The 27,986-nt window shown below is 35.9% G+C and overlaps 1 protein-coding gene across 3 annotated transcripts; it reads right to left on the bottom strand.

The window, feature by feature from the left end:
• Positions 1–22: 22 nt before the first annotated feature.
• LOC103701973 (uncharacterized) lies at positions 23–27,629 on the bottom strand. 3 transcript variants are annotated; one of them, XM_017841534.5, is made up of 13 exons: positions 27,250–27,627; positions 26,416–26,467; positions 22,782–22,876; positions 22,426–22,703; positions 18,603–18,651; positions 15,313–15,386; positions 15,159–15,188; positions 11,929–12,031; positions 10,330–10,424; positions 8,177–8,299; positions 2,668–2,782; positions 1,207–1,314; positions 23–1,121 (listed from the first exon to the last, which is right to left on the bottom strand). In XM_017841534.5, the coding sequence occupies exons 1-13, from the start codon at positions 27,565–27,567 to the stop codon at positions 966–968; spliced, it is 1,596 nt and encodes a 531-aa protein (XP_017697023.3). In that variant the 5' UTR covers positions 27,568–27,627; the 3' UTR covers positions 23–965. The 3 variants fall into 3 exon arrangements, with proteins under 3 accessions (XP_017697023.3, XP_088557975.1, XP_088557976.1); XM_088701849.2 differs by having other exon boundaries at positions 15,313–15,380; XM_088701850.2 differs by lacking the exons at positions 23–1,121; positions 1,207–1,314 and adding an exon at positions 1,598–1,911 and having other exon boundaries at positions 27,250–27,629.
• Between the last annotated feature and the right edge of the window lie 357 nt (positions 27,630–27,986).

The raw sequence follows: 27,986 nt of genomic DNA, 5'->3' as shown, positions 1-27,986 counted from the left end.
AAGAAACAGATCAATGGTAGGGTTTTATGAGCAGCTATAAAGCTTATCAGTTTTAAATATCGCATATACATGGACTGTACATTTGCCTATCAGATTCTTCACTTTACAAAATGTACCTGGTCGGAAGGGGAGCCTAAAGACCACCCCAACCAAGCCTATCAAATGAATGAAAAGGTCATGCTAGCACAATGCTTGACTTGCTGAGCTCAGCAGTGGCTGCCAACCATGTTTGTGCTGAAGCTACACACTGTTTTATTACAACACAATCATGAGCAAGTTGAGTCACAATGAGAACTTGTTTTGCTAGCTTTCATCATTGCCACATCATTTCCTCTCTATGATTTAACCAGGCCCCATACGCCTGGGCTTTTACCAAGTAGTTAGTTTGTCCACAATGGACTCGTGCAGCGAGTCTTGCCCAACTGAATGATTTAGCATTATCCAAGAGCCAAATTGCCATGCCTACTTTTCTTCCAACAAGGTGGGAGCACAGTGAGAAGACACTGGCAGTGGCTGCCAGCCATGTTTATGCTGCAGCTTCACTCCGTTCTATTACAACACAATCATGAGCAAATTGAGTCACCAATGAGAATTTGTTTTGCTAGCTTTCATCAAACATTTTCACATCATTTCCTCTCTAAGCTTGAACCAGCCCCCAGATACCTGGGCTTGTACCAAGTACCTAGTTTGTCCACAATGGACTCATGCAGAAAGTCATGCTTAACTGAATGATTCATTATCTGAGAGCAAAATTGCCATGCCTACTTTTCTTTCAACAAGGTGGGAGCACAGTGAGAAGACATTGGCAGAAGGGAGAGTACATCAGCCTGGATCTTTGAATTGGCAAGTCCATGGACCTCAACCATTTCTGTTCATTAACCCTGCCCCAAATCCTACTCTGGGGATTATCTTCGGATCTATTAATTGGACATCCAAGCAGGGCCCAAAGGTTCAATGCATTGCTGTCAGTCGTTTTCACACTGCAGCGCAGCTACCAGAGGATGTGTTGGTTCTATTCTGCCATTCTCCATCTCAGCATTCTCAAATACTTCAAGCAGCAGATTCCGTATCCGCTTTCTCAAGCCAGAAGCATCTTCAGGTTGAAACCACTTGCTACCAAACTATAAAACAAAGGGCCAGTAATTGAAATGATCGAAGAAACATAACATTAAAAAATTTTAACATTATGAATTGTGGGTGCCTAACCATGGCTAAATCTTTCTTTCTTAGTCTTTCAGGAGCCTCTTCGATAAATCTCTCCATGAAGTAAAGTACAAATAGGCCACAATCATACTCATTGTTCTGCTGAGGAACCTGGTGGGAGAAGGCAGGTATTATCGCTTGTAAGTAGTTATCACTAGGGCAGTCAATTTCATAACTTCTTTAGAGAAAAGCATGATGAAATGTGATTGCATGTGCACTTCTAATCACCTATTGAAGGAGGAAAAACTTTACGAAACTGATGAGATTAGGTATCAATTTAACAAGCATGCTCACAATCAGACACTGCACAACCAAGTACAAAGAAATATAATGTGGATTACTCATGGATAAATGTGTCGATCAATCACACCATAAACTGATTATCAAACCATTCTAACAGTAAAAATATTCCAGCTGTCTCATATAATTAATGATATTATAGCTTTTTTTGTCTATGACCAGGTAGCACTGCTTAAGTTGGCCAAAGGCTTGGAGGAAAAAAGCATATAGAGTTCATAAACAATTAACAGCAGGTCACAAGAGTGGCCAAGCATGAAATGAAAGCTGACCCCAAACAGATTGTATATGGCTCTTTTATTAATGTGTGGTAGCATGTACGTCTCATATGAACAACAAGAGCTTTTCAGCTGCATGTGGCAGCTTACATCTGTACCTAGTCCTCCAGATATCCAACAGATAGTTACAAAACTGCATCAAAATGTGCATGTGTCATGTAACACATGTATGCTTAGCCCAGCTGAAATAGGCAAGGAAGGAAAGCTGATTGTAGAAAAAATGAGAACTGTTAAATGAAAGAGCATCCACAATGGACAAAAAAGGCCTCAAGGTAATGATAAATATGAACACACCGACAGGCAAGCACTGCAGATATTTGAGCTAGCTAAAGTTAGTAATCAACCTAAGGCCTAAGCAATGCTGCAAGGTTAAGCTCAATATGCGAAATGATTAATTTCGACTAGCCATTGCACTTTCACATTTAAAATCCTGGACCTGAAATTATATGTTAAAGTTAACTTGCAGCTGCTGATACAAAAACTTTTTACCTTCTCCACATTCTCTCTGGTCAAGAAAGACCTGATGGCTTATTTTTTCTACCCTCCCTCCTATCTACAGAAATGTATAATATTTTCAATCTCGTCAACTTAGCTCATCAATATAAGGTGATCAGGGACCCTATAAGGGTGATGCCACTTCTCAGGATAAACCTGAAAACAATCAGCTCTACTATAACTATGAGAAAGGACATCCATCTTATAGCAACCTCTTAAAATATATTCAGCCTAGTATTCGGAAGCAACTGCTGAAGCTATTTTCCCACCTAGACTATGATTTATGTGTTCCCTCAAAAAGTAAATTTGTTAACAAATCATTGTCAGAAAACAGCTCAGGTCATTTTATAGAGACTATTGATAAATACATGAATGAATTAGTGTAGAGACTTACATCAATTTTTTTCTTCTCAATCGTTCGGGGAAGATGTTTCCATATCCTTTCTGAAATTGGAACATCTGGATAAGGAGCATTTTGATATATGTAGTCCCATTCTGCTTTTAAATATCTGCAATGAAAAAAATCCTAACTCAGGTTTGTTTAGAAGGTTTGAAAACATTCACTTTGCCGTAAACAAGGAAAAAAGAATATAATACATTATGAATATAGAAACAAGAATGTGAAAACATGTAATTTACAGCATAAACTTATCTAACTTGAGAAAATATTTTCCTCTATAGCATGTTTTCTGAATATAAAATAGCACAGCAATGGCAAACATGTCAAGCATGGTACAGTCCCCATGGATATAGTTTCATTCAACTATGTTAATAAATTTAGATTCCTGTGTATTACAGTAGTATGAAGAGAAGACCTCCTTTCCGAGGCATCAAGAAAATGCTACATGATCTTCATATATTACCAGCAAAGTGCACATGCATGATGCTGAAGACATAAAAACAATATTATTACTAGCGGTAGACGTGCGATGCACGGAGTTTGGTATGCATATACAAAGTTTGTGAATGTTGGTAAGTTTTGATTGAGTTGCAAAAGAATGGCTTTTTTTATTGTAAATAATTAGTAGTGTAACGACATTTTCATGATTTGTTACATGTTGCACGTATCATTAACTAATGCTTTCATAGTCATGGATATTAGTAATTATAGTATCAAACAAACTCATAAATGTGGGTGCGGTACAATTGTAAACCTGAAAAATATGTAAAAATATGCAACTTTTTTTGCATAATCATTCAAATATAATGATTTGAAATACCAAAACAATTATAGTACAAGATACAATTGTCGTAGCAACTAAAACAACACCTTAAATTTTCTCCAAAAGGAAAAGGAAATCTCCTACATACTCCAACAAATAAATTAGCAAATAAAAGGAAAAAGATAGATGATAGCAATGCAACTAATCAATAAAGCTCAGTGATAATATATGAACTCTCCTCTAATAGCTAGAATAGAATCAAAATCTTAAATTCCAGCTCTGCATCAAATCCATGTGATCAAGATGATAGATGCAGATATACATATATCAGCAATACTCTATTTGTAACAACTCAGGACCTCACCCAAAAAGGCTAGCTGAAAGATTTTTTTTGGCTTCCTTGATCCTATATAAAAATCTAAGATCTATGCAGTGCATAGCCGACATGGGGACTAAACACATGCCCGCACAAATCCTCATATACTCCTCACATTTAAAACCTGGCGTTCTCGTCAAGCTAAGGGTTCAAATCCATTCAAATCTAATCATAACCACCATGACTAGCCCATGGTCAGTTCCAATGGGCTTGTGCTGCAGTGTCCCTAGTCCATACAGGCCATAGGGCGAGTCGGCTTTGATATCATTTCTCGATTTGTGCGCATCATCCTTGCGCAGGTGTGAAGATCCACGCGGGTATGTGTTTATTCCCACATCGATTTATTCGCTGGATAGATCTTGAATACTTATACAGGACCAAAAAATTCAAATAATACCTTATGGCTAGCTTTTTTGAGCGAGGTCCTGGGTTGTGACAAATAGTATTAGAGCAGACCCGGCCAATGATCTATGTAGACTAGAAAACACTACAGCACAGATATATTGAGCTGACCACAAGCTGGTTGTGGTGTTTATGATTCAATTTGAATAAATTTGGATCTTTAGCCTGGCAAGGACGCCAGAGCTTAAACGGAGAGAGTATGTGAGGATTCGCACGGGCGTATTTAGTCCCACATCGGTTATTTGCTAGATAGATCTTAGGTACTTACACAGGACCAATAAACTCAAATAATACTTTTTAGCTAGCTTTTTTAAGTAAGGTCCTACGTTGTGAATGATATAGAGAAGATAAGGATAACATGCACAAGGATAACATGCACAAATCGGAAAATGGTATCAAAGCCGACCTAGCCCATGGCCTATATAAACTAGGGACACTGCAGCTCAAGCCCATTGGGGCAAACCACAAGTCGGTCATGGTGGTTATGATTAGATTTGAATGAATTTGAACTCTTAGCATGACAAAAATGTCAGGATTTAAATGGAGAGAGGGAGAATTTACGCGGATATGTGTTTAGTCCCACATCAACTATACACTGGATAGATCTTGGATACTTATATAGAACCAAAAAATCCAAATAATACCTTCTGGCTAGCCTTTTTGGATGAGGTCCTGAGCTGTTATACCATTTGCATCTACATCCAACAGATCAAATAGATTCTAGGCCCAATCTAATTCATCCCACAGAAAATAAACCAATAAGATTAAAGTGAATAAAAAAAGGTCTTGTTTATATACTTTTCCCAGAAATAAGTAGGAAGCACCACAAATAAATTTGTGGACCAAAAATTTACTCAAGTGGACCACCAAATGAAAAGGTGATGTTCACAATTGTGTTGCACGTCATTGTATCCATATTACTCAGTCCCATATATTAATGATGATTGCATGTATTGTATACCAGGTCACATCACTTGCTCATTTTAGAGATCTTTTCTCTACTGTTGTTGTTTTGCTTTATAGATAGTTTGTTTTCTCTCAACCATCACCCAATCAATTGCTTTGCTTTTACTTCAAGGGAATTGCAATTTCTAGCTAGCCCTCTCACCGCCACTTACCCCAAAATAGCATGGTATGACAAGCTTATAATGTACACTCTGCATGCCTTACTAAAAATAAAGAAGGAAATTTGTAAATGTAATATGTATGGATATTTACATATCGTAATGCTTGTTGGCTACATGGATTTTGAAAATGTAGAAGCCTTCCCATGATTATAGTAGCCTTTTTATATTTCACTTCCTTAAATATTTTTTTTGTCATCAATATCAAGAGCAAGGTTCGCCGTCTCGGCACCAGACTCCGTACCGATGTCACACTAGTACAATATTAGTACCATGGTCCGCCGTACCGGTCGGTACGGGCCGGTACATACCGGTACCGGACCTTACCGGTACGGTACAGCTACATATTTCGGTACCGAACCGTACCGGCCCGTACCAACCGATACCGATGCGTACCGGCCCATACCGACCGATACCGACCCAAACCGACCAATCCGTACCGGCTCCAAAATTTTTTTGGTTTTTAGCCCCATTGGTAGAGTACTGGTTCGGCTCGGTTTGGTTCGGCACCGTACCGGTACCGATGCCCACCGGTACGTCGGTACAGTCGGTACTGCGTACCTTGATTAGTACGATACGGTACGAAATTTTTTAAGCATACTGAGTGTCGATATGCCACCAGTACCTGGTACCAATACCGAACATGTACGGTACAGTACATCCTATATTGTTTGGTTCGGGTCGGTAATAGAAGACATATATATTTGGAGCTTCTTAATTTTTCTAAAATACTCACATGTAGAATTTTCTAAGAAAAGAGTAATAGATGACTTTATCTTAAGAATTTTTTGCTGAAATACACTTGGCAATATTTGCTACGTACACTTGGTAATGTTATATGCAATCCCTAGTGAAAAGACCAACTTTTCTATTACATATTATGTAGATCCTCATGCCAGAATGAGACCAATGTTTTAACAGAAGAAAATTATTAACACTCTAGAACTTATTAAGCTATAATTAAATTTCAATCCATAAAACCAATCCTAAATTATAGGATAAAACTTTTTCCATTTCTTTGCCAATATTGATTAAGGTTGATTAATGTGTATCCTAGATATGTGGGTGATTAAAGCAAAGAACACGTAAAATTTCTTATTGCTTGGTAACATATAGCTATTCATAAATGTCACACTCTTGCCCTGTGATCTCATAACAATCTGATTGCCGAAATCACATCTATCTCTTCAATCAATGCCGCACAGAAGATGAAGGTTTTTGGGGCTTCTTAATTTTTCTGAAACAATCACATGTGGAATTTGATTTTATTCCCATATATCTCTCGGTTATTTCAATCAAAATTCTATTTATTACTCTAAATAGATCTCTTCAATCTATGCGGCATAGGAGATGAAGGTACCTGGAATTTTCTAAGAAAAGATCATAAGATGGCTTTATTTTAAGGATTTCTTGCTGAAAAGATAGCGCAGGCTTTTATTATGTACACTTGGCAATGTTTGCTATGTATACTTAGCAACGTTATATGCAACCCCTATGTACACTTGGCAACATTATATGCAAACTCTGCTGAAAAGACCAACTTTTTATATCATATTGATAGCCTTAAAGTCTTAAGGCAACCATATATCAGTCATCAAAAGATCGTTTGACCTAATCAAAAGGGGTAATCATTTGAGTAAAGAAAAGTCTAGCAAAGTGATTTATATACGTCCATGTAATGCAAAATTTTTCACTTTTTTAGTTAAGAAAGAGCTCACATGATCAATTTTTATATACTAAACTTGTGGCCTCAATTTGTCAAGTTGGATAATGAAGGACAACATGTCTAGAGAATACAGGTTGGTAACATTGACAAAAGAATCCAATGACTTTCAAGTTACATGCATTTATATGCATGCATGTCTTCATCAATTGTTAGGGTCTAATGAGGTGCTAGAATCTGGTTGGGATCTTAAATTTTTTTAGTCCATTTAGTTAAAAATTTATGTTGATATCCCATGTTGGGGCAACGAATGGAATTGATTGAGTAATTTTCACATCAAACAGGTCACTTGAGATTGCTTGAGCATATAACTGCAAGAAGAATGAGATGATTGATGTTGATAAACAGAAATACACTAGTACTGCTTGATAGGGGCTAGCAAGGTTTACCATAATGGGTGTACCAAACATATACCACACCATACCAGTACCGAACTGAGACTCGGTACAGGGAACATACCGAGTCTCAGTACACCAAACCAACCACCATACAGGATATACCAGCATTGTACCAGCATGGTACTTATATGAGGTCCAATTCTGAGATGGAAAACCTCCTTGGAAGTTAGGTTAGCTTTCCATCAAGCTTCTAAAGAAACATGTGTTGGAAAACAACTGCTGAGTTAACTGTTTTTAATATTTTTAAGAATGGATTATTCCACCTTTTTCTCTTCGAGAATTTGTCTCTCTATCTTGGTATGTATTTTGAGATACAGGAACTTGGGAAGTGCATCGATCAATTCCCATATGGAACGTGAAAGTAACAAACAAAAATCTGAGCTTTGAAAGAAAGAATTGGTGGATGAAGGGCACAAATCAGAACTGACAAATTTTTTTGTTAAATTCAATAAAATATAAAAAACTATATGCATAATATTATAAATACATATGTCCATATGTACATAAGAAAGTGCACAAACATTAAGATAGGTGGTCACAATGATAATAGCCGCAAACTTCCAGGGTACATTACCTTTCAGTGACATCAAATATTATATACACACATATAAAGAATATCTATAGGATAATATACATACATTATTTATATAGGAAAGTGCACAATATTAAAATAAAAGTTCACAATGATAATAACTGCAAACTTCTAAGGTACGTTACCTTTCAATGACATCAAAAACTGAATAACTACTGTGAATCCCCAAAGAGTCCAAATGAAGTATAATAGGACCAGATTCATCTTCTTTTGCTGGTATACTAATAATCACCAAACTCCAGTGCCAACTGATCACATAAAACCAAGTTTACCAAAGAAGTCAGCTGAAATATCAACAATGATACTTCTGTCAGAGGAAACAAGCACAGTTCTAATCAATTGTCAGGCCATGTCTATAGAATTAATTAATACAAAAAAAGGTTCCTACAAGGGAAACATCACAATAGTACAGTAATAACAAAGTAGGAAAGTAGAAATAAAAAACTTCCATGTGATCAAGCTTCAATGTCGTATTTGGAGTCACGAGAGGAAAACCAAATGTCGGCGGCAATGGATCGTTTTCCGCTGTCGTTTCAGGGAGTTAAAATACAAGGGCTGTTCAATTTATAGACATCCATAAAGAAGTGGCTTTACGCCAGGATAATCACTTAGAAAACTTTTAATCGGGTAAATGACGGAATACTTCAAAGCAAAGGGGAAGGCTAATCAGAGGCAATCAAGAAAGCTTATTTAATCAATAATGAGGATGAGAGGCATACAGAATGGGTATAATCACAACGTTGAAGACATGCACAAGGCAGTCAGCATAGAAACTTCTTGTGAAGAGACCAAAAGTATTTTAACTGGCAATGAGCCATCAGGGTCAACTTTGTCTGATTTACCATAATTATGTTATATTAGTTATTTATGCATTATCTTTTTGCATTCTCAATAGGAGGGACCATACTGCTTGTAATTAACAAAATGCTACCGATGAGATTAAATAAAGGGTGACATTGAAATGCAGTTACAGAATAATATTAAGAGAATCATAGGTGGGTGCTAAGGAGGGAAAAAAAACTGGGGACGCCAAAGGGAAAGAATGTGAACCATGAAGAAGGCTCAACAGATAAGGCAAGGATTGTTCAGAAATTTGGATCAAGATAAACTCATATCGTGAGTATCCTGGAAAAATGGGGGGCGTTTGATAATATGACATAGTCAGTGGTCAAATTGGCTTTAGTTTCAAAATTTCCCAGGCATAGACACAGTAACATGGAGCATGACCATTTCAGGAAAATGAGAATGCTTTTCCTCAGCATCATTCTGCATATGTCTGATTTGACACGACATTGACACAGGATTGCATAAATTACAAGGTGGTGGTTTGGGAAAAACATTCATCAATCATAAGTTCATATAGGTTCATCAAAAGAACTCCAACTAAGCCTAAAACTCATGCATAAGGTGCCACTAATTTAGCCTAAGTGGAGAATTTTCATTCAAGAATTGACAGAAGCCAAGAAGTTTCACATCTGTTACATGCACAATAAGCACAGGCAGAGCAACAGCATGTTTAGTACATTGCATGAATGAAAGACGAGAGGAACAAGCAACCTATTTTGCAAAGTCGCATCTAGAATTCAAGAGACCTTCCAAGAGAAACTGCATAATTTGCATGGATAGAGTTATTTGCTGAAGGAGACTTGGCAATTTTGCTATGGGCATCTCTTGTGATGAGAAAATAGATTGGAAAATAGGCTAGCAGGGAGGCATGCCATTTGACCCAACTCCCACATATAGGAGGAGTTATAATATGATGGCAGCTCTAATAGGAAAGCAGCTCATCCAGCACAAAAGAAGTTATCCTGAACAACAAGGAAATATCATTGAAATTAGATTATCGTTTACTGAAATCACTATCTACTTGTAGTCATGGCATCAAATTTCTTATTTGAAAAAAAAAAGTTCTGCAGTGATTGAGATGCATCAAAAAAATAATCATAAATAGGAAGGAAACTGCCAAATACTGATAAAGTCCAGCCAACTCTATCCAGCATTGAATTCTCTGTCATATTGCAATTGTTAGTTATGTTTTGTGTTATGAAGCCACCAATCAGGCAAAACCTAAAAGCTAATAAATATGGAGAAACTCCCTTCGAACTCTTCATGAAGCCTCATGACAATCTTTCTAGATCTTTACACTCATCTATTCTCGTATAGTTGTATGTCTGGCCTTAGATTTAAAAATAAAAAAAGCAAGCATGTTCTAAAATATAAATTCCTACAAAAATAGAAAAAGATGTGCCACTTATCATATTGATAAAAGGGAACTTACTCTCCATGTATTGGCAAGAAGATGTAAGCCTTTTGAAATATATTTACACCTTTCCACCACCTCCTCAATTTTAAGAAACACGCATTGCTATCACCCTACAAATTACAAAAATATAAAATTAGAAATATACCATGATTAAATTTGCTTTAATTATTTAATGATATTGAAACAGAAAAAGTAAGGATAGGAACAATAAGTTACATAAACTAAGACATGGACAGCTACAGAAAACTAGAGAAAAAAAAAAAAGACCAAGGCACCATATTCTAAGTAGTACACATTTAAAACTTGGAAGAATTTCTAAATCAGAAAAACAATTTATGAATCTTTAGGCTGCAGAACCTAGCCATAGAATTATTACTGAAAATGTTGGGGAAAAAATCAATGTTTTAATCTTCCTAATGAATGGAGATACCTTCCTAACACAGTTAGGAGTAATAAGTTGCATTAATTAAGATAAGGGGAGATAAAGAAAACTAAAGAAAAAAAAGACCGAGACACCAAATTCTATTTGATACAGGTTTAAAACTTTGAAGACCTAAATTACAAAAGCAATTTATGTTTCTTTAAACTGTGGAATTTAGCTATAGGATTATTACCAAAAATATGAAAAGAAAGAATGTTTTAATATTATTAATGAACAGAGACACCTTCCTAATGTATCTACAGGGCATGAGTATGATAATATGCAAGGCAAACGATTTCTCCAAGTATTAATGATTTTCTATAAAAGATTTCTTATGAAAATTCAGTCTTAATATTCTTAATGCACCATCAAGCTAAGAATTAAAAGTTGCTTTATATGAATTGCTTAGTTAACAGCAAACTCTTAAGGAACAAAGAAAACCACAAAGCAGAAGTTCTAGCCCCCTCTTTCCAGAGGATATGGAATGAAACATGAATTATCTGAGATTTAAAGAAAATATAATGGATTTAGAACAGAATCTTTTTTTGGACAAAAAGGCATGCATGGCCCCGACAATTGTAGTCAAGAGGTGAGAACAGAAATGCCTCGAAACTGAATGGAAAAAATAAACCAAATTATATTGAAACATGAGCACTAAGACTTTCCTTGTTTAACTTGTAAAAAGAGAGGTACTACAAGAAACAGTAGTGTATAGTTTGCAACTGACAACCCCAAAAAAGTCAAATTTCTTTTTTGAGGAAAAAAAAGCCCATTTCCTAGTCAAATATGAGCGGAACGTGCATATTTTATATTTTTTAAAAAAATCAGAAGCTGAAGATCCTTGGATCTATACTGTAAAATAAGAACTGAGCTTCTGGTTGGAATCATAATAATATTGACATAGTATGTCTAGCACTAAACCCTCAAATTGTACGCCACTTCAAGAAAACAACCAGTTTGCCTTTCTATCAGGATGTTTATGTCCAACTGTCTAATCTCAAACCTTTCCCTGACTGGGTATCAGAAAAACCTTTCCCGTGGGCCTTCATGATTTTACTCAGATCTTCCATCAGGCAATCACATGACATACCAATATATACACATCATACTTCCTACTACTGCATTCCTTCTGCTGAAATGCAACATATTCATTATTGCCTCGATGTATTGATTGAAGAGAAAAAAAAGTTTACCTTGCACGAAAGAGCCTCCTCAAGTTTCTTATAAAAGTATGTGTTGAAAAAATAGTATTCCCCTCCTGGTCTACCTACCGGAGATATCGACCTTTGGAGGTACCTACAAAACAAGGCATTAGTTAAACAGAAATAAGTCTGTGTATGCACACATGTTTGTCTATGTGCAAAACCTACAGTACAGTTCCATGCATAAATATATCCAAGGCAAATGTAAGATAATGGAAGTACTTAAAAAAGTAGGCATCAAGTAAAAGTTAAATAATGATGCATGAATATAGTAAGCCAGGAAATGAAAGATAAGCCCCCTTTAATGTGCAATTTCTAATAATATTAGATCAGTCGAATAATACAAGATAGCTATCTCAGAGACTAACAGCAACAGTAATTAATCTTAACTGTAAGGCTTTACTGATAAAATTTCACACTCACCACTTAACAACATGGTGCAGGTGGATCACATGCAAAGATCCATGTCAAAATATACTGGAATATGTGAATTTTATCTCATCTATATATATATATATATATATATATATATATATATATATATATATATATATATATATATATAATCCAATGAATAAACTGAAAAAGCTTAAGATATTGATTCAGTCTAAACTTAAAACATGAAGTTCATTAGTACTCTTTCAGTATCACTGGAAACAGAATGTTGCTATTATAGCAAAGGCACATAACAATGAATAGCAAACAATGACGGGGGCTCAGGGGGTGCGATTAAAACTAAGAGCATAGAATGACAAAAGGAATATTGCACAAGGTTATATTTATTGGTATCCATGGTTATTGCCTGACATCTTCAACTTAAACCTCAGCCATTCACTCTAAGTTAAAAATAACAATATTGTCACAATTTCTTAAATTTCTCTTTTTCAATTTTTTTAAACCTAAGGTGTTCTTAGTTTAGATTTCTTTCATTTCTATCAAAGAATAGATGATTTCTTCACAATGGTTCCATAATTAAGGGCTGGCAATAGCCTTAAAGCTAGGTTTTATTCTCTGCGTCTAAAGAATACAGGTGGCATGTTTCTAATGATGTGTGATTTGCTAAAAATGAAAAAGGTGAAGATCTCCAGCAATATTTGACAAATCTTCCCCTGTTTTAAAAATAAAAGACATTTGTACCCATCACATCAACCTTCCTTTTTTTTGGTGGGTGGGTTGGGGGGGGGGGGTAAGTGTATACCATCCTACATATACGAAATTGCATGAATAGCCTCACAAAGTTGCTATTGTATGTATATCCTTATAAAACACTTATTTGCATGTATGTCCTTATTTTTCTTACTTTTTGTATATGTACCCATACCCTCTAATGCCCTTAAGAAATTAGCAGACTAAAAATTAAAAATGACTAAAATACCCTTAATGGGTAGACATGCAAAAAGAAAAAATTATAAGGATATGCATACACATAGCAATTTTGCGAGAATATTCATACAATTTTGCATATTTAGAAAGACATACACTCAAAAACCCATTAAAAAAAGATCAAAACTTGGCTGAGACTTACCAAGTATTTCATGACCCGATTGAATCGACAAGTCTAAAGAAGAAAAAAAGGGCCAAGCCACATTGTTAATTTTTTATTATTTAAGAGCTCAACTCAGTCAAGTTGGAATATTAGATGACTATTTTCGTAAATACTATTCTCCCATTTCATTTTTGATGGATTATCATTATTGACACTATGACATCCATATATTCTTCATTATTTTTAAACAATTAAAGTATACTAAATTTAAATTAATTTTAGATTATTAGATCAGTAAAATATCTTTTAGTGATTTGTAAATGGTGATTCGTTCATTTGTTGAGGTGAGAATTCATAAAGGAATCTTGATTTATTCCATCAAAATTGATGTCAACATGGGATCATGCAGCATGATAATACCAATCTTTTTTGGTCATCCTCATGAATTAAGAGTGACTAAATTATCTTCACTAGAATTGACTTCTGCCATTTGAGCATATGCCCTAAAGCTTGTTAGATTAATCCTGCGACTTGTTTAATTCAAAAGTGGATGTAGATTTGGCACATATATTCTCATTTCAAATTAAATTAAATAAGATGCGGGATTAATCTAACAAGCTTTGGAGCGCATACTGAAATAGTCGAAGTCAATTCTAATGAAGATAGTTCGGTCACTCTTAATTGAGGGTAACCAAAAAAGATCAATATTATAGTGCTGCATAATCCATGCTGATATCAATTTTTATGGAATAAATCCCGATACCTTTGTGAAATTCTCATCTCAATAATGAACAACAGCTCATCATTTATAAATTACTAAAAAAATATTTTACTGATCTAAAGATCTATAGTTAATTTAAATTCAATATGGTTTAATCTTCTTAAAATAATGAATCATAGACTCAATAATGATAATTACATCAACATAAAATGGGAGAGTAGCATCACCAAAATAATAATCCAATATTCCAACTTCACTGAGTTAAGATCTTAAACAAAGAAACATTTACAATGTGACTTGGCCTTTTCTTTTGACTTGTTGATTTAATCAAGTCATGAAAGATTTGGCAAGTTCTAACCGAGTTATGATCATTTTTTAAGGAGTTTTTTGAGTATATACCCTCCTAAATATACGACATTGCATGAATATTGTTGCAAAGTTTCTATTTGCATGTATACTCTTAGATATATTTCTTTTTCCACGTCTACCCATTAAGAGTATTTCAGTCATTTAAATTTTAAACCGCTCAATTTTAACAGTGTTAGATGGCATAGGTACATATGCAAGAAAAGAAAGAAAACAAATGGTATACATGCAAAACAAGTGTTTTATGAGGGTATACATGCTAATAGCAACTTTGCAAAGATATTCATGTGATTTTGTATATTTAGGAGGGTATATATGCACACAAAAAAAACCATTTTTTCAGCAACGTGGCTCCAGTTTCTGCAACAAATGGTTTGTTTTTACTTTTTTATCCCTCTTTACTTTGAGCAATATGAGAAAATATTGTTTGATAAAAAAAAACATTGTCAAAAACTTGTTATGTAAAAACACACCATAATGATATGCAATATGAAGCTTACTTTTTTTATCCCTCTTTACTTTTAGCAATATGAGAAAATATTGTTTGATAAGAGAAAAATACAGGACAATAGTTTTAAATATGTTAGAATCTGGAGCTGCTATTGAGACCATTAATCAGCAATGATTCCAATTCTAGAGAAGACGTACCTTGAAGGATAATAGATCTTCGCCTCCTTCCTAGAGAAGGGACAACATTCATTAATGAAACAGCCAGATCTCAAAATGATTACTGAACATTAGAGAGAGAGAGAGAGAGAACTACAACATGTAGAGAGGATGCTACTCAGGATAATGGATTCACCATTTATCAGAGTCATCTATTTGTATTGGCTGTACAGGTTGCATTTCTTCATCCAAGAGCACCACCTCCTGAACCTGTCTTACATTGTCAAAAAATGATACAATCAAACTAAATGCAACTATAACTCTAGACATGACAAAGGCTGAATTATTAATGACCAACCATACTCTAAGTCAATCTGAGTTAAACTATCGATAAAACCTGTATCAACTAAAGGTAGAAGCCTAAAACAATGGTCATGATATGTTAGTAATTCAATAAGTGAAAAATAAGAAATAAAGTCAGAAAAGAAATGAGAAGCATAGGAAATGTATCAACTAGACTTGATTTATTGCCCAAAATGGTGTCTCAAAGTCTGTTCTAGTATCTAGTCTTCATATGTATTTTTCCTTCCAAAAGAGATGGAGTAGCACCATTGATAGAATCATATGTCTACACTATATATACATCCATGAATATACACTGATGGGACAAAATTTATAGTTCATAATTTAGGAGTCCATTCATAAACACGATATCACTGAGGAACAGATACAATGATCTAGTCAAGCTAACTTGATGGCAAAGTCATAAGTTGTAGAAACACATACTTCAACAAAAGCTGGATTTCCCAGCCCACTGCCACTTTTTGCCAGAGGCATTTGCATTATGCATGCAAAAAAAGTTGTAAGAACATTGTTCTCACAATTGATAAATGTGCTACTCCTTTTGACTGTTGCATTCTTCATATTTTCTGTATCTTAATAGACTCTGATGAGTGCAACTATATGGAAAGGAGATTGCATTTACCAATCCACAACAAGAAATAGCAGAAATAAATAAGTTCTCCTTGGTATTTGGTCATTGGAGATGGAGGTGAGTGCTTTATAGTAGTAGTGATATGCAAGTTACATGGAAATAAAGCACAGAAATAACTGTGCAAATAAAAAATTCAGCAGTGCAAGATGCATTTAAACATGGATATATTTAGTTGTGACCTGTGATATTGTGATATGAGATGTGCAGGTCCAACCCCTTAATGTACATGTTAGACATTACTAAGATCACCAAATTGAAGTATAGAGGAGAACAAAGACTAGATAGCAAGTGGATTGGTTAGACTTAGGAAACGTGATAGTTATAGTAATTATACATACATAAACAAAAATTTCAGCAGTGTTTTATGCATTTGAACATGGAAATATTTAGTTCAGCAGTGTTTTATTTAGTTGGCGCCAGTGATATTGTGATATGGTATGTGTAGGTCGAACCCCTCAAATTTACATGTTAAACATTACTACGATCCCCAAAAAATTGGAGTATATAGACAAACAAGGACCAGACAACAAACAGATTGGTTAGATAGCAAGGTTATAGGAAGGGTGATAGTTATGGTAATTATGCATACATAAGCAAAAAACAGCAGTACTTTGCACATTTGAACATGGACATAATTACTTATGACCTGTGATATTGTGATATGGTATGTGTAAGGCTGCAAATGGGTCGGGTTGACCCATGACCTGACCAGACCCATTTTGGAGGACTCGTGGGGCCGGATTGGGTCTGGGTTTACTAAATTCAGACCCAATCCGACCCAACCTATTTGAAATTTGGGTAATTTTAGATTTTCAATCCTATGACCCGACCCGACCCGACCTGAATCTGCAAAATTATTTGGGCCCGTGGGCTGCAGCCCGCAGGGGTGCAAATACAAGTTCTAAAGCCATAAATGGGTTGAACCAGACCCAAATTTTTTGGGCTATACCCGGACCCGACCCGCCCCGAATGAAGTCAGAAATTATAACAGTGGATCGGACCCGAACCCGACCCGACCCGATCTTCTATCGGGTCGAGTCTAGGTCCAAAATTAGGATCCAAACAAGAAACCGGATTGGGTCAGGGTCACTTATGACCTGATCCGACATGACCCATTTGCATCCCTAGGTATGTGTAGGTCCAACCCCTCAAATGTACATGCTAAACATTATTATGATCCCCAAATTAGAGTGCAGAGGAGAATAAAGACTAGACAGGAAGTGGATTAGTTAGACAGTTAGGTTTACAAAAGGTATAAGGGAACCAAGGTCTATAGTGCCAGTACCAGAGTCTATATCGGTCGACCGGTGGCACGTTCCATACACCCCTGTGTCGTTCTGTGCCGGGACCGTACCAACACAGCAGAGAGGGCAAGGGAGCGAGAGAGAGGAAAAGAGAAAAGGGGGGGAGAAAGGGAGAGAGAGAGAGAGTAAAGGAGGACTGCCAGAGGCCTCCAGAGGGTGCCAAAGAGGCTCCAAAAAAAAAGTTTGGCGACTTCATTTAAAATTTTCAAAATTAAAAAAAAAAAGAAGCCCTGATAGATCCTTGTTTCGAACGAAATAGAGGTCCAGAGGGCGGAGACTCTGCTCCGACCCTTCGGAGCCCCTCCCCCCCCTCTCTCTCTCTTTCTTTCTTCCTCTTCCCCCACTTGCTAGTTTACCATTTTGAATGCCGAAACCATCTCGTTCTGCCATCGGCACGGCTCAGTACGCCTTAAACCAAACGGTTCAGGATAATTCCGCATTCTTTGAAAGAAACTAATATGTTTAAAAAACAATTAAAAAATACTGACTTCTGCTTCAGAGATATCTTCAAGAAAAAAGGGTGAAAAAAAGTACTAACTAGATCACAAGCTTAAAAAATCAAATAAAGTTGTTTAGATTGTCATTTTTTGATAGTGCTCCAAACATTGCCATGAATATGCATATAGATTATCCAATAAAGCTATCAATGGATTCTTATCAATCATAAGTGCCTAGACAACACCAGGCACATGTCGACAAATGATAGGTCACAGCCCCAAAACCAACAATTAGACTTGGCATATAAGTGGTAAGACAACATTTTGTACCAGTGTCATAAATGTACATCAACACACAGCAAATAGTGATATAATCATGTCAATGTAGAACCTTGCAGGGTTTGGATATTGCAAGAGACAGCGAAAATCTATAGATGCAGCTACAGCATGAAAATGATCAAATAGAGTTCAAATATGTTCAATTAAGTATGAAAGAATTTAGGCCATAGAGAAATAAATTCTTTTTTTCCAAGTAAAAGATATAGAGATCAATATATTCCACAAGCAAGGCAAAAAAAATTGCATCTCACCACAACCATAACAGAACAATATCTGTAAAACACCTTTGTTAATATTATAAATATAAATTCTGGTAATCAATAATACAAATAAGCTTGACACACAATAACTGCATGAACAGCAAGACTGAAATAGAATATAACGGTGCACAGCTTAAAAAAATTGTAACAACCTTTTTTGACTTCAATTGCAATGAATCTCTAGTTTCAGAAATTCTCCTCCTACAAAGGGTGTCAGACATCATGTCAGAAAAGTATCACAATAAGATATAAATGGACACTAACTGAATTTTCAACAGCACATATATACATGACAACATTTTGTCACCCATGTTCATGCAACATATAACCTCAAGAGTTAATAAATAAATAAATAAATATCAACTAAATCTGACTTTGATTTATATAAAATATGAAGGTTCAAAATACTAAAGATTGATGCATATTTAAAAGAGTGGGTATGGATGTGCCTTATTGAGGATCATGCTTACAAACAGAATCAATAGATACACATGGATACGCCCCAAATACCAATGGCACAGTCTTTTTTGACCTCCATACTCTAGTTTTGGATTTTTTATCGTATTTTCTTGTCTGAGTACTATAAATTTACATGAAACAAAGCAGAAGTAAGTTAAGTGCCCCATTCAAGGTTTTCTACATGTTCTAAAGTCATTCACATGCATAAAAATCATAATCACATAAATTACATTCCAAAGTATACTTAAAAGGTATATGTATTAAGATTAATAATTAGAACATAAGCAAAAAAAGAAAGAGTATATTTATAGTAATATTTAATAATAGTAACACCTGCAATTCAAAATCATTCAAATGGTTCCTACTATCATTAATGTTCACATATCAGGGTGCTAGTTTACTTATGCATAGTTTTGTTAGTTTCTTAATTTTCCAAATCTTCCATAGCATGGCCTCTAGTGCAAGTTCATTGATGCATTTCCTCAGAGTATTCACCTTATTTCTCCTAGTTCATCAATGTATCTTTTTTTTGGTTGTTTAAAATATTTTTAAGACATATATTTTAATTAATTAAAATAGATAATCAATAAAAATAAACTGTTTATGAAAATGCACTACCTATATCAGAGAATACATTTTAGTTATCTAACACTATACCTATATTTTTAACGTACTTATATTTTAAACATTTTTATGAGCAATTAACTCAAAATAATTTTAAAGTTGAAAATAATTCTGGAAATTATTTCTAAATGAGAGATTTTAAAACTGGCCTCATATACACAACATATACAAAAAAACTACTTGATTAAAGGTGCTTTTTCATACTGATTTAAAATTCATGATAGTTTTGGGCCTTGGCTCTGTGGAACATTAACATACCCAAATTGCATCATCGTGGATGAAATTTTGGTAGCATACGCACTTCACTAATGAAAACATGCTTTCTTTTTTAAAAAATAATTATTTTTAACAAAAATTAAACTTTATAAAAAATAATTTAAAAATAAATAGCCCAAAAAAATTATTCCAGTGGGACAGTAGACAGGTCCCTCCTCAGCAACATATTCAAGGATTATCCTGAACAAACACCAATTGCTCAGATTATTTTTGAATTTATATGAATTTTGGTTTAGATTTTGGTGATCAAACCAAAACCACAAAATTTGTTAATCTTGATCTGGATTCATGCTCTAAGATATGAACCTGATGATCAAATAAGGTTCATACTCAATTTTACAGAACTTCCCCTTAATTCCATTTGATTAGTCATGAGTTAGTGGTTGACCTTAAAACGAGCTAGAACCACGTCAATCGAATTCATCGATAAAAAACTTTCAAAGGAGTTGGTCCTTCCGTCATAGTCAACGGGTAAGAGGTAAACCCGCCTTAAAAAGATATAATAAGTAATAGATCAGCCTTTCTAATTCGCCATGGACGAAATTGGCCCAGACAAAGAACTCCTATGGATCTCTGAAATGCTGTAGCTGAAGTGAGTTTAGTTTCCCACCATACAGACTGAAGGCAGGCCGGCAAGCCAGATAACAAAGCAGAAAGCTTTGTATTGAAGGGAAAAAATGCAAAGAAAGACCCTTTGATTGAGGTTGTTTATATGGATGTAAGTACATTGCAAGGAGACTCAATACAATAGAGATCTACGCTGTAAGGACTGAACTTTGATGATCAACCTTAACGCGAGGAATGTACTGTTCTATCGGCAGTCCTGTAGTTAGGTGAACTTATTGATGATTTTTTTTATTAAAAAAAAGGTACATAGAAGAAAACTATCTAGTTAGAATGAATTTCTAGCTCAAAAAATGACAGTGAATTGGTTGATTTGATGTGAAAGCCCCCGTCATAGCTTGTCCTCTCTTTCTACCTCTCATTTCCACCTACAAGTGGTGGAAAACAAAAGAGAATTACCCTCTAAACCACTTTCCAATGGTATACAAACATATTACAGGGTTAGGAGTGAACTAAGGTAGGTTTATGGGGAACCAACCACGATCAGCCCTCAAACTATTCAATCTACCCTCAAGGGTGGTTCGGGTGGTTTCAAGTCTTTTACATATTTGACCCTAAAATAGTCTTGATTTGTGTATCGATCCCTCCATTCATCATATTCACACATCTCAAATTCATCCCTACCTTTCCCAACAAAAGCTTGATCACCTCTATATCGGATGAGCATCAAAGTTAGACATGCAACATTGCTATAGTTCTCAATGAGACATTTTATTCCATGCTAGACGGCCTGCCTCCTATATCAGATTAATAATGAGGGGCTTATCATGCTCAGAGGAATTGTATATTCAGAAAAAAATTATTAACTGCTAGAACTATCACCATGATCCAACAAGCCATAGTTGTCATATTACCTTGATAATAGTATAATCACTAAATAAAAGAAAATAAAATAGATAGAAGCATGATCAACATGTGTTATACATCTATCTAATGTTAGCCTTGTAATTCCAATCAAGGGTTATTTCTCAATACCTCTGTAGCCTATAAAATTTTTATATGTTTCCTCCTATTTTTCAGTGCAAACTTTTGGACCTTCATAGTTGGGTCACTTGCTTATTGTTCACACACCAGTAATTTCAATCAATTTACCATTACTTTATCCTCAATCAGTAACTCAAAAGTTCCCTCTAAGTTTCCTCTAACACCTATTTCAGAGCATTTCCCAAGTTTATACAAGCCATCACAGCAAACATGAAAACAGATCAGTTAACGAGAAAACAGCAGAGAATGGTCCACCCAAAATTCAAGACTTTTTTAAAAGGTTCTTCACGGTATAAACAATGATAAGGATATCAGAGAAAGGAAGATTCATGCAAAAGGAAATGTCACAGAAGCATAACGTGACAGACAATCTCGTTATATCCTGCTGGACATATAAAAACATTACCTCTTTCTTAGAGGCATTTGCGAAGCCCAAACCTTAAATACCACAAGGATAACAGATCATGACCTAAGAAGCAATGATAAAATTAACCAAATAACCAGAACCTTTCCCCTTCTAAAGTTTGCCACCTACCTTATAAGTTCCTTGTTAAATTTGAAGCTACTATCTTTCATGAGAATGGAGATCAAAAAATTTCATATAACAATCTGAAATTCAAGTAATTAATTGAGAATGTTGCTTCTGGTCCTTCGAATTGCAAAAGTTTCCACTTTTGCTTGATCAACATAAAGAAAAACAGAGAAGTATGAAAAATTCCAATTCATACAGCAATACCAATAAGTGAAAAAGAGCAATAAATCCTAATCAACATACACATCTTGTTTCAACACTTAAGTAAGACAAGACAGGGAGCAAGGTTAAGTTACATCCAAAAAGCCAACATTCAGTTCACCCACCTATTTGGCAATAAAAATTACGTAGAAAAGGCTAGAGATCTTAATATATTTGATTATCATACCAGGAATCACATAGGATAAGTTTGTACAGGCAATGAAAGAAAGCATTAAAGATAAATATCAAATAACAGCTAAAAACCAAAAACTCACTTTCTAGTAGAAAGGCTGGAATAATTTTCCACCAAATGAGTCAAAGAAGTGCTGAAAGATTCAAAAGCCTTGAGATCACCATTAGAAGATCTTCGTTCATCTTTGTTGGCAACAGTTCTAGCAGATGGGAAAGGTGATTCTCTGGTAGACATTCTAGCCGGTTGTGCTGATATCTCAGTTGGCTGTCTTCTCTCATGCATTTGGCATTCACCTTCACTTGAACTTTTGCACTTGTTCAGAGTAATATCTATCAAGTCCTTGTTGGGTGCAGCATCTGCCTGAAGAAAAGTAAGTGAAAATGCCTTCTCTAGCCGAGCTGGAAATATTAATTCTTTAAGCAAGGATAACCTTTTTACCTTGCTCAATAACTTCTGAGGAAATTGGAATGCAAATGAGGGTTGTGAATGTGATTCAACTATTTCAAGGCTTTCATTGGAATCTTTAACTGTACCTGAGAGTAAGAGATCACAGCGATTTCGATTATAAAGCAAAATATATGATCAATATCAATATTATCAGATGAAAGTTGAAAAATAACAGTTTTCCTGTTCAGCAAACAAAATGGAACTCAGAGAAGAAACCTATTGCCAATAGTAGAGGCAGAGATGTATCTTTTCCAGCTATTTACTTTTTTCTATAAATATGCAATGCACCCCTGCTAACGCAATACACTTGAGCTGAAAGTTTATTTTGCCCTCTTTAGTTCACTTATTTAGAATTATTTATTTAGTTATTTAATATATGGCCATCTCCTCATGTTTGAGTTCTTTGAGGTTGCCATTCAAATTCTTCGGGATATATAGAAACTCAACATAAATGCCACGTCTAGGTAGCACTGTCCCCACCAGAAACGAGTAACCGAGTCCACATAACATGGATTTCAAGACATCTGATGGCGAACTCAGCATTAATTTGACAAAGGAGAAAAGTGACACTTGAGAGTATGTGAAAATGACATGAACAAGAAAATGGTAATTCAGTCAAAAAGCAAACAACATAACAAATCAAAGATAAAGTGATAAATGCAGCGAAAAAGCATCATGTTTTTCAGGAAGTCCATCCAATATAAAATACATGAGCAAATACATAACAAGATTTTCATTAATATAACTTCTTGTAAGTCTAGATAATACAGCAAAGAGAGTTTCCTAATATCAGCCTTCACCCTTGGATTGCATTTTCATGGTCATGAAGACGGTGACTTGAAAACACATAGCATCAATCGTGAAGCGGGAAACACCACCATCTTTTAGGTTTTTTCTCCCCCAACCTCCTCCCCCCTTCCTCCTCATTTCATACATTGTTTTAGTTAAATCAGGGAGGAAATCAACTTTAAAATAAGTTTGCTTCTGTTTTAAAGCAATGACCATGAAACCTTGTCAATTCATATAGTAATATCATTTCCTCATTTATTATCCAATAATGTCCAGTCCATTAATTCAAGTTCCCTTTGAATCCTCTTCATACATTAATCCAGATCCTTGATTCAAGAGGTTGTCTCTGGAATTTGACATATATAGGGCTGCGAACAAATTTAGTTATTCATGAATATATGGTACGCCATAGTGTCGTACCATACCAAACAAGGCAGTGGGGCGTACCATACCATACCAATTTGGTATCGGTACATGGTATGGCGAATGAACTGACACTCAGTATGTCGAACTAGCCCCATATCATACCATACCGACACAGTGATAGTGTGGCACCGATATGGAGCTCGATACCGAAACAACATACATTGACATGAACAACTTGAGATCAACTTGACAATAGGTTCATTCAAAACCATCTCATTCATCTAGGAAATGGGCCAAGGTCAAGAAACTTTAGAAGCTAACTACACAAAAATGCTAAGCACGAACACTTTAGCCTTGTAAAAATAAATATAGCTAAGTCCAGCTTGGGTCAGCTGGATAACGATCTCCTTCAAACCCAGTTCAATTCAAAAATAAGGCTGAGCTTCATAATATGTTGTCAAACTCTACTAGGGCTCAACTATCCTTCCATGTAACAAGCCATGCCTGAGCAGCTTAGTAGTTAGCTTAGCTCTGCTAATATGCAACCTAGTTATAGTAAGCAAAGCACTTCATAGGTCAGAAGGAAATTTGGTTTCTTTCATTCGTCAACATTCTGAGCTCCTCATGATGTACAACAATGATAGTTTTATCATACATCTCCTACAACATTTCCATCCTCTCTAAGAAATTAATTATGAGAGACAGTAAGTATTGACAGTGGAGCAAAGGCAATTCTCTGATTTTATTGTAGAATTTAATACTGGTTTGTTGCCCAATTCAACACCATACGAAGTCAAAATTATTGCGACAATCCACAACTAAGTTGCCAAGTTTAGACCCCCTAATTAGGGTTGCAGTTGGTTCAAGTGGGTCTACATCTAGCTTAGATCAAATCTGGTATGAGTTGGCCTCACATCTAAGACTTAAGCCCTCATCTGAACCATCCAAATGGTATGAGTTGGATTAGGATCGAGTCTCTGTTTGTGTCAAGTCCAGGTAATTCTCAATTAAGAGGGCTAAACCTAGATTGGTTGTAGTTATTTTTCATCAAGTCTAGTTGGTCCATTCAAATCTATTATACTTTGCCCATTTAGGCATGACCTATAACCTAAGTACTGGTCTTAGATTGGTACCAAAGACAAACCCATGAGTCTAAACTTTAGTATGGGTCAAGTCCAGTTCAAGTCACGTGTGGACCAAACTTGGATCTTTGCAAACCACCTTCACCTCTATCTGAGCATGAATGAAAAGATAAACCTGACACAACAACCATTTGGGCTTCAGCAGATATCTGATTAAACTCCCAGCCACCAGCATAAAAAGATCAGGAGAGAGAATATCCCATAAACGATACTAAAATCAGAAAATCTGTCTAATTATCTTCAATAAAGATTGAAAAAAAAAATGTTGTCCTAACGTAGTTTTAAGCTCACATAACCCAATCTTGGATAGAACTCCATTGTCATAAGATACATGGGTAGCACCTCCTTGTTGAACATAACACTAGCTTTTGCTTAACCCATTTTATAAATAAAACCCCTAAAATCACTTCTATTTCTAGCTTGAATACACTAACACTAGATCTTGGCAGTAAAGATCAACTGCCCGAGCACTTTTCTTAATCTAGTTACATAGACAAACAAGAAAATCATGTAAACCCTATTAGTAAACTTATTGTCGTAGAATCAAAATGCACTCCACTTCCTCGATAGGAATGGAGCTTGGAAATTTGTTGCACTCAACAATTTAACAAATAAAATATAGGAGCAGGAAGATTTCATGTAACTACAGTATCTCTAGAATTACCTCCCAGATTTCATGATAACAAAGGAAATTCATCTAGCATGTTACACTGCCTTTGCTTAAATCAACCATAGCCATTTTAACTTATTAGTCTTTAAAGTCTCTTCCAACTCCGACACGTCTTTCTCTATACATATCAAGGTCCAAATATTTCAATATCACTCTCCACAAATTAGAATTATATGTAATTTCTTTGATGCTATAATAAAATTTTAACCTATCGAAACTCCAGGGAGTGTGCACTATTTTTTTCCAGAATGAGCTCATTGGTAAAACTATCAGAAGTTGTCACGCAAGGGAAGCCCTAACCGACCTAAGAAAACCTTAAATAGCATATTGTACAACGATGCATTTTATAAGAACAATATTTTAAAATATTGAGTATATACTAATAAACTTGTATAATTGATAATGCCATTGGCATTAAATTTCCAGATTCCATAATTGTACATTATTTATGAATCAGGAACCAATATGAATTCGATGAGTGCTCAGGATACTACAATGCCTAGAAGAAATAGCAATTTAAGACATTTCCAGACAAATACACAAAGGTAAATAGGACATGCTACTCCAGTTAACATGGAATAAACAAATACGAATGCTATTTTTTAGATTAAAGGGTCATTAATGATTTTAACTTATGTGGAAAAATCTTGAAGCCCACCAGATGATTCTGTGGTTCTTGATTGTGCAGCCCTGTCATGTTCTCCAACATCCTGAAAAAAGTGAAGCAGAGGAAGAAATTTTCAGCATTATGTTCGAGAAATTATTAAGCTAAAACAAGGTAAAGCATTAAACATGACATATGATGATCTATATAGCAACTCTTCTCCTAAAATAGAATTATGCAGCAAGATTTTATTTTGTCTTATTTTCTCAGCCCCTCAAGTAACGATCTTACTATCTTATGCCAAGTAAGGAGATTTATTTGCAAGATCTATCTCGTAACCTTCTCATTCTACTCTATTTTTTCTCACATTCGCGCAAATTTCTTTAAGGATTTTATCTTACTCAAGTAAGATCTTGCTTCTTCTCAAGAATCCCTCACTCTGCTTTTCTTTCACGTTATCTTCTCGTTTTCTCATTGTACTTTGTTGTTCTCCTTTCTTTGCACCAATTTATTAAGGATTAATCTCCCATTGCCCCCCCCCCCCCCCCCCCCCTCCCCCTCTCACATGCTCCATCCTATTCCATTTTATCGGATTTTTCAATTAAAAACCCTTTCTCAAGAATCTCCGCTCCAAAACCCTCCATCCTTGGGTGGCTTCTCTTCCTATCACTCCTAGAACCCACCAGACCATCATCTATCCTCTTCATTCCCTGGAGCACTAAAGTTTCCTTTCCCTCTTCATTTAATCATCATCCACCTCGTTCTTGATCCCCATCTCCATCCCTCCCCTTTCTTCCCTCCAAACTGACGCAAACCCAAAACCCCAAATCCGAATCCCACACAACCAATCTCGAATCTTTCCCACCTACCCATCAACCGATCGCATACCTTGCGGCGCGGGGCGAGCTTCCGGCGGTCGAGCTCCTCCTGGAGCAGCCGGAGGTGGGCCTGGAGCTTCACGCCCTTGTCGGGCAGCCTGCCTGCTATTCCGTAGGAGAGATGACCCACAAACCGCTGAATCTTCTCCTGGAGCTGGTGATCGGAGAGCTCCGCCACCATCAACGCCTCCGACTCCCCTCCACTGCCGCCGCCGTCCCCGCTGCCTCCCGCCGCGGAGTCCTCCACCACCTCGACTTCCGGCGTCGGCGCGTCGTCTTTTCCAGGCAGCGAATCCCTCCGCTGGAGAGGGAGACGCTCGTTCGCCATCTTCGCCAAAAACCCGAGCGACTGCAAGAAACAAGCAAGAGAGAGAGAGAGAGAGAGGTCCGAAAGAAAACCAGAAGGTGCTTTGGGGTTTACTGGCCTTGGGGCCCACCGACGCATGCACGCCGAGGGTAACGGAAACTAGGATCGACAAGGGCATGACATGTGTTGCTTAAAAACCGTGCCAAGGTGCATGGGAGAAACATGGGAGCAGATTATTTGTAGCACTTATGGTGCTTCCAATAGCTAGCAAGCCACTGCATGAGTGCATTCAAAGCGGTTTCATTGTATCCAATTAAGAGTATTGGGCCGGCGATGTACAAAATGCTAAATAAACAAGGAGCAAATGAAAAATGACAGAAATAAAAATAAAAAAATAATAATCTTTTAAATATCAAAATTAATTATAAGATGGAACACTA

The sequence above is a fragment of the Phoenix dactylifera genome, chromosome 7 (assembly GCF_051530095.1).
Source record: "Phoenix dactylifera cultivar Ajwa chromosome 7, Ajwa_hap1_PhDact_Kaust_v1.1, whole genome shotgun sequence".
Taxonomy (NCBI): Eukaryota; Viridiplantae; Streptophyta; class Magnoliopsida; order Arecales; family Arecaceae; genus Phoenix; species Phoenix dactylifera.
This window is presented reverse-complemented; position numbering and strand designations above follow the sequence as displayed.

Excerpts from the sequence above, each read along its gene's own strand:
- LOC103701973 (XM_017841534.5), bottom strand. The coding sequence starts at position 27,567 with ATGGCGAACGAGCGTCTCCCTCTCCAGCGGAGGGATTCGCTGCCTGGA. Across the intron at positions 26,468-27,249 it reads AGCTCGCCCCGCGCCGCAAG|GATGTTGGAGAACATGACAG; the intron begins GTATGCGATCGG and ends CACTTTTTTCAG. Across the intron at positions 8,300-10,329 it reads TTCTTGCCAATACATGGAGA|TTGGCACTGGAGTTTGGTGA; the intron begins GTAAGTTCCCTT and ends TTATGTGATCAG.